We start from the raw sequence: 14,469 nt of genomic DNA, 5'->3' as shown, positions 1-14,469 counted from the left end.
CACGTGCCACCGCGCCCAGCAATTTTTGTATTTTTTGTACAGATGTCTCACTATGTTGCCCAGGCTGGTCTTGAACTCCTGGGTTCAAGTTATCCGCCTGCCTCGGCCTCCCAGAGTGCTGGGATTACAGGCATGATCCACCGTGCCCAGCCAGCTTCCTCTATTCTTTAAACATCCCTAACCAAGAACATGTTTTTTTTCTTTTTCCAAGACGTCACCCAGGCTGGAGTGCGGTGGTGCAATCTCGGCTCACAGCAACCTCTGCCTCTCAGGTTCAAGCAATTCTCTTGCCTCAGCCTCCCAAGTAGCTGGGATTACAGATGGATGCCACAACACTAGGCTAATTTTTGTATTTTTAAGAGGAAAATGAAAACAAAGAAAAAAAGCCAATACACTCCCAACCCCGCTGGCTCGTGTGTACATTTTTTTTTTTCTTTTTCTGAACTTAAATAAAATAAAATAAAGTTTAAAAAAACCCTAACTAGAGGCAGTGGTCAGGGACGCACCCACTGCACCCCAAAGAAGGTCTCGTCAGTGTTTCGTGAAGGTGTAAGTGTCCCTGTGAGGTTGGTGCAGAGCGTGTCCCCTCGGGCCAGGGGCGTCAGGCGCTGGGAGGCGACAGAGCAACCTTGGTAGAAGCCGAGGCGCATCAGGCTGATGCTCCGGGCTGCTGGAGAGCAGATTCCCACGGTCAGGGTGGCGCGGGGGCGGGGTCTGGAGAAGCAGTTGGCCAGCGTCACCTGGATGTGTACCACGTAGATGCCGTCACGATGGATACGTAGCTGCCCCTTGTCCAGCTCTGGTCCACGCAGGAAGGAGCGGCCCAGTGCTGGGCTCCCCTGCCAGTATAGCCTGGGGTCCTGCTGAGGTCCTGGGGGCACAGGTTAGAGGGATGAGATGGAGGGTTAGGGAGACTGAGGCACGGGGGTCCTAGAGAAAGTCAGATGTAGAAATTGAGAGTTAGAGATCAAGGGATAGGCTGGGTGTGGCAGCTCACGCCTGTAATCCCAGCACTTTAGGAGACAGAGGTGGGAGGATCGCCTGAGGTCAGGAGTTTGAGACCAGTCTGGCCAAACGTGGTCAAACCCTTTCTCTACAAAAAATAAAAAGCCAGGTGTGGTGCCACATGCCTCTGGTCCTGGCTACCCTTGGGAGGCTGAGGCTGGAGGATCGCTTGAGCCTGGGAGGTTGAGACTGCGGTGAGCTAAGATCACATCACTGCACTCCAGCCTGGGCGAAAGAGACCCTGTCTCAAACAAACAAAAAACAACAAAAAATAAAAAAAGGGAGGGGAATAGAAGGCTAGAGATCTAAAGGAGAGAGGGGTAAGGGGAGAGGGGTAGAGAGAGGGAGAGAGAGAGCCATCAGGAGAGAGAGAAAAAAAATACAGAAACAGACAGGGGTAGAGAGAGATGGGGGAGGGAGAGAGAGGGAGAGAGCTGGACAATGAGAGGGAGAGAGAGAGACAGAGAGAGAGGACAACTGAGAGAGGGAGAGGGAGACAGCGGGAGGACAAGAGGGAGAGAGAGCGGAAAATGAGAGGGAGAGAGAGACAGAGACAGCGCAATTCAGAGAGGGAGAGGGAGACAGCAGGAGGACAAGAGGGAGAGAGAGGGAAACAGAGAGAGAGCTCGCGGGAGCGCAATTGAGAGAGGGAGAGGGAGAGCGCGGGAGAACAAGAGGGAGAGAGAGGGAGTGGGAGAACGAGAGGGAGAGAGAGCAGAGAGAGAGAGCAGGAGGCAGAGGAAGGCAGAGGGACAGGAACCAGGGGAGTGTGTGTGTGAGTGAATTCCGATTATCTTGCCTCAGCATCCCACTTGAATGTAAATGTAGTTTTCTGTGCTCCCTCTCCCGTGATACCGTTTTCCATTCTCCGCCCCCTCCCAGGTCCTCAATGTTATCGACTTGGCCACGTGCCCTATACAACCACCGACAGGGCAGCTCCGCGCACCCCACTCCACTCACCCCATCAGCTCCCTCTTCCTGCACAGACTGCAGAGCTGAGCCTCGGCTGGGGTCTCCATGGAGCATACGGGCTTGATCACAACTCCCCGAGGGAAGCCTGCTTGGGTAACACCCTGAACCCCAGTAAAGGCTGTGGCTCCCGGACCCCACCTCCCTGCCTGCTTTCTACCCACTGGTTGAGCGTGTGTGTCTCGGCGAGCTCCCCTACCTTCCCGTCGGCCTCTTCTCTCTGGGATCTTTATTTTCTCTTTTAGAGACAGAGTCTCCATCTGTTACCCAGGCTGGAGTGCAATGGCACGGTCTTGGCTCACTGCAACTCCTGCCTCCCAGGTTCAAGTGATTCTCCTGCCTCAGCCTCCCAAGCAGCTGGGAGTACAGGCGCCCGCCACCACGCCCGGCTAATTTTTTGTATTTTTAGTAGAGACAGGGTTTCACTATGTTGGCCAATCTGGTCCTGAACTCCTGACCTCATGATCTGCCAGCCTCAGCCTCCCAAATTGCTGGGATTACAGGTGTGAGCCACCGTGCCTGGCCAGATCATTATTTTCTTTAGAGACAGGGTCTGGCCCTGTCACCCAGGCTGGAGTGCAGTGGTGCAATCATAGCTCACTGCAGCCTCAACCTCTGGGGCTCAAGCAATCCCCCCACCTCAGCCACCGGAGTCACAGGGAAGAGGCACTTGACCAGCTAACTTTCAAAGAGATGGGGTCTTGCTGTGTTTCCCAGGCTGGTCTCAACTCCTGGGCTGAAGCAATCCTCCTATCTCAGCCTCCAAAAGCACTGGGTTCGCAGTCGTGAGCCACTGTGCTCGGCTGTATGTTACGTGTTTCACCGCAGCATCTCCTGCCTCTTCCCTGTCTCATCTGACGGACATACCTGAGCCTCACTCTCCTCCTCACTCAAGGCTCTCCTGGAGGCTGCCTGTCTTGTTAGGAAGGAACTGAGCACACATCAAACAGGAGCCATAAGAGTGTTTACCGGGTGATGCAAATTTCCTGTGAGAGTGACACCCGGTCCCCTGCCAGACACCTAGGCATGATGTCATCCACCAGAAGAAAGAACTAGCCTGTGAAAGACACACTGTCAACACCCATGACCACTGCCCTGGCGACCTGTGGATCTGGGCCAGAGTTTCCAGCCACTCTCCAGAAACGGGCCTCAGAGGAAATCACAGAAAACACAGAGGGGGGTGGGGTGGGGGAGAGGGAGAGAGAGAAAGAGAGAGAGAGAGAGAGAGAGAGGGAGAGATAGGGAGGGAGGGAGGGAGGGTGGGATGGAGGAGAGAGAGAGAGAGGGAGAGAGGGAGAGAGAGAGATAGAGAGGGAGGGAGGGAGGGTGGGATGGAGGAGAGAGAGAGAAAGGGAGAGAGAGAAGGAGCGGGGGGAGAGAGAGAGAGAGAGAGAGGCATATATATATATCAGGGGTTAGAGAGGTCAAGGAGAAGACAGAGAAACATTTTAGTCTCTGGGGATGAACTGTGGATAAACAGAGGAAGAAGCTTCCTCTCTCAGAGAGGCTGAGAGGAGAAAGATCCCCCCACCTAGAGCAGAAGGTGTCATCATCTCACCTCCCCAGGGCTTCTTGCCAATGCCACCCCCTCAGAGACACCCCCCCAGAGACACCCCCATCCCCGCCCCACCATGACTCCACTTTAAATGAAAACCCCAACCCTGGCACGCCCGGACCCCCATGCCTGCTTTTTCTCTAGAACCTGCTCTCGGCCTTTTTACTCCGCGTGGCATTGCTCTGCTCGTCACATGTTCATTCATATGTTTTGTCATCTCCCCCTCGGTAGAAGCAGCAGCAGAAGGGAAGCTCACCAGGCAGGGATTTCTGTCAGTTTTGTGCCCGACTGCGGCAGCCCACAGTGCCTGCCACGGCAGGTGTGTAATGCTTGTGGCAGGAATGGAGGGAGGTGGCCATTCCAGTGAGCGTTTTTGTTTACTAAAACCCCCTCTGATTCTTCCAAGGAAGGAGATCAAACGTGAAGGACTGAGGGGGAAAGAGAGAGACCGGTACTGGATGCTCAGAAACACACACCTGCCCCGGGGCTCTCTTCCTTTCTCTTGGGACTGATGTGTCTCTCTCTCCTCTCTCTCTCATCCCCAGAGACTAAAATGTTTCTCTCTCTTCTCCTTGACCCTCTCTGACCCCTGATATATATATATGCCTCTCTCTCTCTCTCGCTCTCTCTCTCTCTGTCTCTCTCTCCCCGCCCCCAGCCACCATGCAGGGACCTCACTCTCCCATTTTCATTCTCTTTTCCTTTCTTTTCTTTCTCTGTCTCTCCCTCGCTCTCTCCCCATCTCCTCTTTTTCTGTCTGTCTCTCCCTCTCTCTCGTTCTGTCTTCCCCACCTGCCTTCCTCCCTCCTTCTTCCCATCTCTTTCCCATTCTCTCTTCCTATGTCTCTAGCTGTTTGTTTCTTTCTGTCTCTTTCCCTGTCCTTGCTTCTTGCTGTCTCTCCCTCCCTCTCTCAGAGTCTCTCCCTCCCTCTCTCTGGGTCTCTCTCTCCCTCTCTCTGGGTCTCTCCCTCCGTCTCAGAGTCTCTCCCTCCCTCTCAGAGTCTCTTCCTCCCTCTCAGAGTCTCTCCCTCCCTCTCTCTGGATCTCTCCCTCCCTTTCAGAGTCTCTCCCTCCCTCTCTCTGGGTCTCTCCCTCCCTTTCAGAGTCTCTCCCTCCCTCTCTCTGGGTCTCTCCCTCCCTCTCTCTGGATCTCTCCCTCCCTTTCAGAGTCTCTCCCTCCCTCTCTCTGGGTCTCTCCCTCCCTCTCTCTGGATCTCTCCCTCCCTCTCTCTGGATCTCTCCCTCCCTTTCAGAGTCTCTCCCTCCCTCTCTCTGGGTCTCTCCCTCCCTCTCTCTGGATCTCTCCCTCCCTCTCTCTGGATCTCTCCCTCCCTTTCAGAGTCTCTCTCTCCCTCTCTCTGGGTCTCTCCCTCCCTCTCTCTGGATCTCTCCCTCCCTTTCAGAGTCTCTCCCTCCCTCTCTCTGGGTCTCTCCCTCCGTCTCAGAGTCTCTCCTTCCCTCTCAGAGTCTCTCCCTCCCTCTCTCAGAGTCTCTCCCTCCCTCTCTCTGGGTCTCTCCCTCCCTCTCTCTGGGTCTCTCCCTCCCTCTCTCTGGATCTCTCCCTCCCTCTCTCTGGATCTCTCCCTCCCTCTCTCTGGGTCTCTCCCTCCCTCTCTCTGGGTCTCTCCCTCCCTCTCTCTGGATCTCTCCCTCCCTTTCAGAGTCTCTCCCTCCCTCTCTCAGAGTCTCTCCCTCCCTCTCTCTGCATCTCTCCCTCCCTCTCTCTGGGTCTCTCCCTCCGTCTCAGAGTCTCTCCCTCCCTCTCTCAGAGTCTCTCCCTCCCTCTCTCTGGGTCTCTCCCTCCCTCTCTCTGGGTCTCTCCCTCCGTCTCAGAGTCTCTCCCTCCCTCTCTCAGAGTCTCTCCCTCCCTCTCTCTGGGTCTCTCCCTCCCTCTCTCAGAGTCTCTCCCTCCCTCTCTCAGAGTCTCTCCCTCCCTCTCTCTGGGTCTCTCTCTCCCTCTCTCTGGGTCTCTCCCTCCGTCTCAGAGTCTCTCCCTCCCTCTCTCTGGGTCTCTCCCTCCCTCTGAGAGTCTCTCCCTCCCTCTCAGAGTCTCTCCCTCCCTCTCAGAGTCTCTCCCTCCCTCTCAGTCTCTCCCTCCCTCTCTCTGGGTCTCTCCCTCCCTTTCTCTGGGTCTCTCCCTCCCTCTGAGAGTCTCTCCCTCCCTCTCAGAGTCTCTCCCTCCCTCTCAGTCTCTCCCTCCCTCTCTCTCCTGTCTTCCCCATTCTCTGTTTCCCTCCCCGCCTATCTCTCCCTCTCTCCCTCCCTCTCTCTGTGTGTCTGTTTCTGCCTCTCCTCCCGCGTCTCTCCATCTCTCCCTCCTTCTCTCTCTGTCTCTTCTTCTCCCTGTCCCCCAACGTCCCCCGCGTTACCTGTGTGATTCAGCTGCAGCTCAGCTACGTCCCACTGGAAGAAAAGACCAGAAAACAGGGCACGGATGTCAGCAGAGAGGTTCTCTGCGTGCCCTGAGTCAGGGACTCTCTTTCCTCCGTCCATCCTCCTTCCCACCCCTACTTCCCACGGTGCGCACTGGTGAGTTTTATTTATTTATTTGTTTTCTCCTGAAGACTTCTTAAAGAGGAAGCAGGTCTGAACCAGCGGGGAGCGTAAAGTTGAGACCTTCAAAAGAACTTCTTAGTTTCCTGAATCGTTTTCCTGGATGGCACCGGGCGCTGGACTGCCCCCCCTCCGTCCCCACCCCAACCCCGCGCGCGCACCGGACTTTCTCGGCTGCAAAGGCGCCCGGCCCGGCGGGGTCTCCCAGGGAACCTCTTTCCCCACCCCGGGGCCAGTGGCTGGGGACCATCCCGTCGTAAGAGGCTCCAGGAAGCCCCCACACCCAGCCTGGTGAAGCCCCCAGGAGCCTCTGAGTCAGCCTGCCGGGGGAAGACCCGAGCCGAGTCATTTCCATGCCCACGTGCACGTCCCTTTCCCATCCCGGGATCCCCCGGCACCTCCCGGGCAGGGCTGCCTCCCCCCAGCCCTGACCCCGGCCGGGCAGCCTGGTTCCCAACCCCCGCCTCGCCTCCCTGTTCTGGTCTCTGTCTCTGGTCTACCAGATCTTCCTCCCGGGCCTCTCTGCCCCGTCTCATTCTCATTTCGTCTTCTCCGCCAGGCGCCTCTCGGTCTCCGCCCTGGCGCACGGTCCCCGCGCTCCTCTCCAGCTTCTCTCCCGGGTGGACGTTTCCTTCCCAACTTCCCATCTCAACTCACCCCTGGGGACTCGGGCGGCACCTGCGCGGGGCGCCAGCTGCAGACGGCGATGCAGGTCCCCACGACCACTACGACCAGCAGGGCCAGAGCCGCGCGCAGGACGCACGCGTGGGGCCGGCGCCGCCCCGCGCAGCCGGAACCGTCCTCGGGCATCGCGGCCACCTCCGCTGGCGCAGGCGGGGCGGGCAGGGCGCGGAGCGCGGCCGGCCGAGGAGGAGGAAGGAAACGGCAGCCCCCTCCCAGGGCTCCGGAGCGTCTTCGTGCCTCAACCTGTCTGGGGACCCGCCTGCCCCTCTGGGGATGTCCTGCGGATCGAGGGGAGGGGCTTGAGCGATTCGACCAGGGGAAATTCCCTCCAACTGCTGCCACTCTCCAGCTCCTAGAGGGGTGGGGCAAGGGCCCCCGGTGAGCCTCAGAGTGGCCGGCCCGTCCTCGCCTTCAGGCGGGACACAGCCAGCCTTCCTATTTCACTCTCCACCTCATTCTTCTGGGGCACATTCATTCGTTCATTCAACGAACCTCCTTCCATTGCGCATTTATTACGGACTAGACGGTATGGTGTGCACTGCAGGTACAGCCGGCAACCAGGAATTGGGGGCGCGCTCCAGATATGTGTGTGTCCCTCTCTTGCGTTTTCGTTTCTTTTTCCTTCCTTCTTTCTTTTCTCTCCTTTCTTATTCTTTCCTTTCTCTCTTTATCTCCTTTCTTTTTTTTTCTTTCCTTCTTTTCTTTCCTTCATTCTTTTCTCTTTCCTTCCTTTACTTTCTTTTTCTTCTTTCCTCTCCTTCTCTCCTTTCTCTTTCCTTTTTTCCTTCCTTCCTTCCTCTCTTTCTCTCCTTTCTTTTAAGACAGAAGGTCTCATTCTGTCACCCAGGCTGCACTGCAGCGGCACCATCTCGGCTCACTGCAACCTCCGACTCCCAGGTTCAAGCAATTCTCCTGCCTCAGCCTCCCCAGTAGCTGAGATTACAGGTGCCTGCCACCATGCCCGCCTAATTTTTTGTATTTTAAGTAGAGATGGGGTTTCACCATGTTGGCCACACTGGTTTTGAACTCCAGACCCTGGGTGATCTAACTGCCTCAGGCTCCCAAAGTGCTGGGATTACAGGCGTGGGCCACTGTGCCCAGTCAGTTATCTCCTGTATTCTTGGAGACCTGTTTTTTTTTTTTTAAAGTTAAATGAAATTAAATTAATATTGTAACAGACAGGGTGGTGCTCTGTGGTCCAGGCTGGAGAGCAGCGGTGCCATCAAAGCTCACTGCAACCCCAACCTCCTGGGCTCCAGTGGCCTTCCCCTCTCAGCCTCTTGCATAGTTGGGTCTACAGGCGCATGCCCAGCTAATTTTAATTTTTTTTTTTTTTTTTTTTTGGTAGAGGATGGGGTGTCACTATGTTACCAGGCTCGTCTCAAACTCCTGGGCTCAAGGGGTCCTCCTGTGTAGGCATCCCAAAGTGACGGGATTAGAGGTGTGAGCCACCGCACCCAGCCCCTACCTTTTTTTTTTTTTTAGATGGAGTCTCACTCTGTCACCCAGGCTGGAGTCCAATGGCACCGTCTCAGCTGACTGCAACCTCTGCCTTCCGGGTTCAAGCGATTCTCCTGCCTCAGCCTCCCAAGAAGCTGAGTAGCTGGGAGCACAGGCGTGTGCCACCACATTGGGCTAATTTTTTGTATTTTTAGTAGAGATGGGGTTTCACCGTGTTAGCCAGGATGATCTCGATCTTTTGACCTTTTGATCCACCAGCCTCGGCCTCCTAAGGTGCTGGGATTACAGGCCTGAGCCACTGCGCAGGCCCCCTTCCTGTTTTTGATGGTTGTAGTGGCTTAACGGTGTCCTCCCAGATTTCATGACCACCTGGAACCAAAGAATATGACCTCATTTTGAAATTAGGGGGTTTTTTGCAAATGTAATTATGGTTAAATGAGGTCATACTGGATTAGGGTGGGCCCTCAGGTGGCGAGCAAATAGACACACAGCGAAGGGAGCCAGAAACAGACAGAAACAGAAACTGAATGAGGCAGCCGCAAGTCAAGAAACACCAAGGATTGGAAGGGCGTGGGGGCTTACGCCTGTAATCCCAGCACTTTGGGAGGCCGAGGTGGGTGGATCGCTTGAGGTCAGGAGCTTGAGAACAGCCTGCCAACATGGAGAAACCCCATCTCTATTAAAAATACAAAAATTTTTGGTACTCACCGACCAGGCAAAAAAAAAATTAAAAACAAAACGAAACAAAAAATTAGCCAGGCGTGGTGTTGGGTGCCTGTAATCCCAGCTACTTGGGAGACTGAGGCAGAGAATCAGGCCTGAACCTGGGAGGCGGAGTCTCAAGTGAGCTGAGATCAGGACTTTGACACCAGCCTGGCCAACATGGTGAAAACCTGTCTCTACGAAAAATACAAAAATTAGCTGGGCGTGGTGGCACATGCCTGTAATCCCAGCTACTTGAGAGGCTGAGGCTGGAGAATCGCTTGAACCTGGGAGGCAGAGGCTGCAGTGAGCTGAGATCGCACCACTGCACTCCAGCCTGGGCGACAGGGCGAGACTCCGTCTCAAAATCCAAAACCAAACCAAACACCAAAACCCAAATCAAAACAGAAACAAAGAAACACTAAGGACTGCCGGCTAAGAAAATGTCAAGTAAATTGCGGTAAGAGGTCATCCTGGAGGGGCTGCCTGCCCCACTCCCCCAGACCTGGAGATCTAGGGTTTCCGTGAAGGAAATTCCTTTAGTACTTGGGAGATCCCAGGTATTATGTAATCATATGGATATGCTGATTTCTTGGACACCCCAAAATCCTGGGCCGATTTGGCTCCCATCTTTCACCTGCCTAGCACACACTGTGGGCTCAGGCTCTGAAATCTCATGTCTCTCCCGGTTTCCGGCCACTAGAAAGCGGAAGAAGCAATGGAGTATCCCCTGGAGCATCTGGCCGTGCTGGTGGCCCTGGTGACACCTTGAGTTCAGGCTGTGGCCTCCAGAACAGTGAGAGAATACAATTCTGTTGTGTGAGGCCATCCAGTTTGTGGCACTTTGTTACAGACTCCCCGAAAAATGAATACGAAGGTCTAGTTAGAGCGTGAAGGCCATCCTAACCTTGCACGATAGTGAGAAGATGTACAAGTCAGCTTTCACTACCATAGCACAAAAGCTTGCCAACAGGGCGTGGCTAATGTTTGCTTGTCGACAGTGACATTCCAAAGTTTCGTTACACATTGTCGATGTGGGTGGGGGGCACAAGGGGATTCTATGGACCATTTCTGCAGCTTCTTCTAAGTCTTAAACTATTTCACAAGAAAAAGTTACACTCATTAGCCAGGCGTACTGGCAGGCGCCTGTAATCCCAGCTCCTCGGGAGGCTGAGGCAGGAGAACGGCTTGAACCTGGGAGGCGGAGGTTGTAGTGAGCCAAGATGGTGCCATTCACTCCAGCCTGGGCGACAAGAGTGAGACTTCGTCTCAAAAAAAAAAAAAAAACCAAAAACAAGTTACACTCAACTCCTGTTATTTGAGGTAGTTATGTTCCTTGAACATCAAACAATTGCTTCTAAGGGAAATTATATGGTTAGGGGCTGGGTGTGGTGGCTCATACCTGTAATCCCAGCACTCTGGGAGGCCCAGGTGGGCAGACACCTTGAGGTCAAGAGTTCAAGACCAGCCTGGCTAACATGGTGGAACGCTGTCTCTACTACAAATAAAAAAATTAGCTGGGTGTGGTGGCAGGCGCCTATAATCCCAGCTGCTCAGGAGACTGAGGTAGAAGAATTGCTTAAACCTGGGAGGCGGAGGTTGCAGTGAGCTGAGATTGCACCATTGCACTCCGGCCTGGGTGATGAAGTGAGACTTTGCCTTAAAAATAAAAGTCTCTCTCTCTATCTATATTACACACACACATACACACACACATATATATATACACACACACATATACACACACATATACACACATACACACACACACACATATACACACACACATATACACACACATATATACACACACATATACACACATACACACACATATACACACATATATACACACACACATATACACACACACATATACACACATACACACACATACACACACATATCTACACACACACATACACACACATATATACACACACATATATACACATATACACACACATACACACATATATACACACATATATACACATATATACACACATACACACATATACACACACATATACACACATACACATATACACACATATATACACACACACATATACACACATACACACACATACACACACATATATCTACACACACATATATACACACACATACACACACATATACACACATATACACACATACACACATATATACACAAACATATATACACACACATATATACATACACACACATACACACATATACACACATACACACACACATATACACACATATACACACACATACACACATATATACACACACATATACACACACATACACATATACACACACATACACATATACACACATATACACACATACACACACATATACACACACATATATACACACATATACACACACATATATACACACACATATACACACATACACACACATACACACATATATATACACACACACATATATACACACATACACACACATATACACACATATACACACATATATACACATATACACACACATACACACATATATACACACACATATATACACACACACATATACACACACACACATACACACATATACATCAGGTTCCTGAGAGCCTCTGGCTATGAATCATCAAGGTCAGTGCATCACCTTGCTTTAAGAGTGTTTCTGTTGAAAGACACCTTGCTGACTATTCTATTTGCTGTTGATTCATTCACACTGAACTCACAGCCGGCAGCTCTAGGACTCGTGCCTGGGCGTAGCTTCTCTAACACACCAGTTTCCTTCTCTGTGAGGCTCGTCACAGCCTCCGTGCACTTGGGGACATTAGACAGGGCTTCAGCACTACTTGGGGGCCGTCTGAAAGAGCAAAATTACCAACAAAAAGCAAAAGATTGGCCAGGCTTGGTGGCTCATGCCTGCGATCTCAACACTTTGAGAGGCTGAGGCAGGAGGATCACTTGAGCCTAGGAGGTTTTTGTTTTGTTTTGTTTTTTTGAGACGGAGTCTCCCTCTGTCCCCCTGGCTGGAGTACAGTGGTGTGATTTCAGCTCACTGCAACCCCTGCCTCCTGGGTTCAAGTGATTCTCCTGCCTCAGCCTCCTGAGTAGCTGGGATTACAGGTGCACGCCTGGCTAATTTTTGTATTTTTAGTACAGATGGGATTTCACCATGTTGGTCAGGCTGGTCTTGAACTCCTGACCTTGTGATCCGCCTGCCTCAGCCTTCCAAAGTGCTAGGATTATAGGCGTGAGCCACCATGCATGGCTGAGCCCAGGAGTTTGAGACCAGCCTGGGCAACATGGTGAGACCCAGTCTTTTGAAAAAAAAAAAAAAAAAAAAAAAGCAGATAAAAATGGGAGATTTCAGAGCCTGAGCTTGTAGCATTTTCTAGGTGGGTGAAAAAGGATGATGAAATAGGTCCAGAATTTTGAGGTAGATGGAAGATTAGCACATCCTCCCTGTGGTCCCCAAGTACTAAGGGGATTTCCCTTCATGGAAGACCTAGGACTCCAGGTCTGGGGGAGTGCGTAGACAGCACCTCTAAGGCAGCCTCCTACCCCAATTTATTTGATATTTACTTAGCTGACTTTTTATCAGCTTAAGATATAAATAGGTGGCCGGGCACAGTGGCTCACGCCTGTAATCTCAGCGCTTTGGGAGGCTGAGGCTGGCGGATCATCTGAGGTCAGTAAATACAATACTCAGCAAGGTGTCTTTCAACAAAAACACTCATAAAGCAAGTTCATGCACTGACCTCGATGATTCACAGCCAGAGGCTCTCAGGAACATGATGTGTGTGTGTGTGTGTGTGTGTGTGTACATATATATATATATAGAGAGAGAGAGAGAGAGAGAGAGAGAGAGAGATAGACAGACAGACTTTGTTTTTTCGAGACCAGCCTGACCAACATGGAGAAATCTCATCTCTACTAAAAATATAAAATTAGCTGGACATGGTGGCACATGCCTGTAATCCCAGCTACTCAGGAGGCTGAGGCAGGAGAACCACTTGAACCTGGGAGGCAGAGGTTTCAGTGAGCCGAGATCGCGCCATTGCACTCCAGCCTGGACAACAAGAACAAAACTCTGTCTCAAAAAAAGAAAAGAAGATATAAATAGCTTAGAATTCACATCACTAAGAAATAGCTAATACCTTCTAAAAAGATGGGGAAGAAAGAGACAGGATGTGGTGGCTCACACGTGTAATCCCAGTCCTTTGGGAGGCCAAAGTGAGTGGATCGCTTGAGGTGCAGTGGGCCAAGATTGCACCACTGCACTCCAGCTTGGGCAACAGAGTGAGATCCTGTCTCAAAACAAATAAAAAAAAAAAAAAGGAAGAATGAAAGTTGGGGAAAAAGAGCACAGTGGCTCACGCCTGTAATCCCAGCACTTTGGGAGGCTGGGGCAAGTAGGTTGCTTGAGCCCAGGAATTTGAGACCAGCCTGGGCAACACAGCAAGACCCTGTCTCTACAAAAAAATCAGCTTGGCATGGTGGTCACCCTGTATTTCCAGCTACTCAGGAGGCTGAGGTGGGAGGACTGCTTTAGCCTGGAAAGTGAAGGCTGCAGTGAGCCCTGATTATGCAACTGCACTCCAGCCGGGGAAACAGAGTAAGACCAGGTCTTAAGAAAACCTCAAAATGAAACAGGAGCAGCCAACTTATAAAAATAAATACAACTGTTTATGAAACTGAACTCAGGCATCATGGGAAAATTGGAAATTGAAAGCTCCGTGAAACACACTTCTCCTTTCTCTCTCTCTTTTCTCTAAGACTGCCTTCCTCTGCCTCCCAGGTACAGTGAAACAATCTTGGTTCACTACAGTCTCTGCCTCCTGGGTTCAAGTGATTTTCTTGCCTCAGCCTCCCGAGTAGCTGGGATTACAGGCACGCACCACCACGCCCGGCTAATTTTGTGTTTTTAGTAGAGACGGGGTTTCTCCATGTTGGTCAGGCTGGTCTCAAACTCCTGACCTCAGGTATTCCGCCCACCTCAGCTTCCCAAAGTGTTGGGATTACAGGCGTGAGCCACTGCACCCAGGTAATTTTTGTATTTTTAGTAGAGATGGGGTTTTCACTTTTCTTTCTTTCCTTCTTTCTTTCTTTCCTTCTCTCTCTTTCTTTCTTTTTTGAGATGAAGTCTCACTCTGTCATTCAGGCTGGAGTGCGGTGGCGTGATCTGACCTCAGGTGTTCCGCTCACCTCGGCCTCCCAAAGTGCTGGGATTACAGGCATGAGCCACCGCACCTGGCCTCAGTTATGTGCATTTTTTGTGTGTGTGACGTTTGAGAAGGTTTTTTCAAACCAGTTTCCCTATCTGCAGACTCTACAGCCGAGGCTACAGGACGAGATGTCCACTGATGTTGTCACTCTCTCCCTCTATTTCTCTTCCTCTAAGTCAGGGGAATCATGAGCCCTGTGAGGGGAAATAGTTGAGACCAGCCTGGGCAACACAGCCAGACCCAGGGGACAGTTGGAGGACAGGAAGTGAGATAGCTTTCCTCCTAAGGAAGCCTGAGGTCCACCAGGCTGAGTTTTGGCTGCCTTCTGCATTC

General features: G+C 51.9%; 1 protein-coding gene across 1 annotated transcript; it reads right to left on the bottom strand.

The window, feature by feature from the left end:
• Positions 1-494: 494 nt before the first annotated feature.
• On the bottom strand, positions 495-6,892 carry CD70 (CD70 molecule). The gene is made up of 3 exons (XM_012435886.2): positions 6,740-6,892; positions 5,899-5,932; positions 495-871 (listed from the first exon to the last, which is right to left on the bottom strand). Exons 1-3 carry the CDS (start codon positions 6,890-6,892, stop codon positions 495-497), a joined length of 564 nt encoding a protein of 187 aa, XP_012291309.2.
• Between the last annotated feature and the right edge of the window lie 7,577 nt (positions 6,893-14,469).

Source organism: Aotus nancymaae, unplaced genomic scaffold, assembly GCF_030222135.1.
Source record: "Aotus nancymaae isolate 86718 unplaced genomic scaffold, 86718_ANA_hifiasm-v0.15.2.pri h1tg000028l, whole genome shotgun sequence".
Classification (NCBI taxonomy): domain Eukaryota; kingdom Metazoa; phylum Chordata; class Mammalia; order Primates; family Aotidae; genus Aotus; species Aotus nancymaae.
The sequence above is the reverse complement of the archived record's forward strand: the minus strand, read 5'-3'. Positions and strand labels throughout refer to the sequence as shown.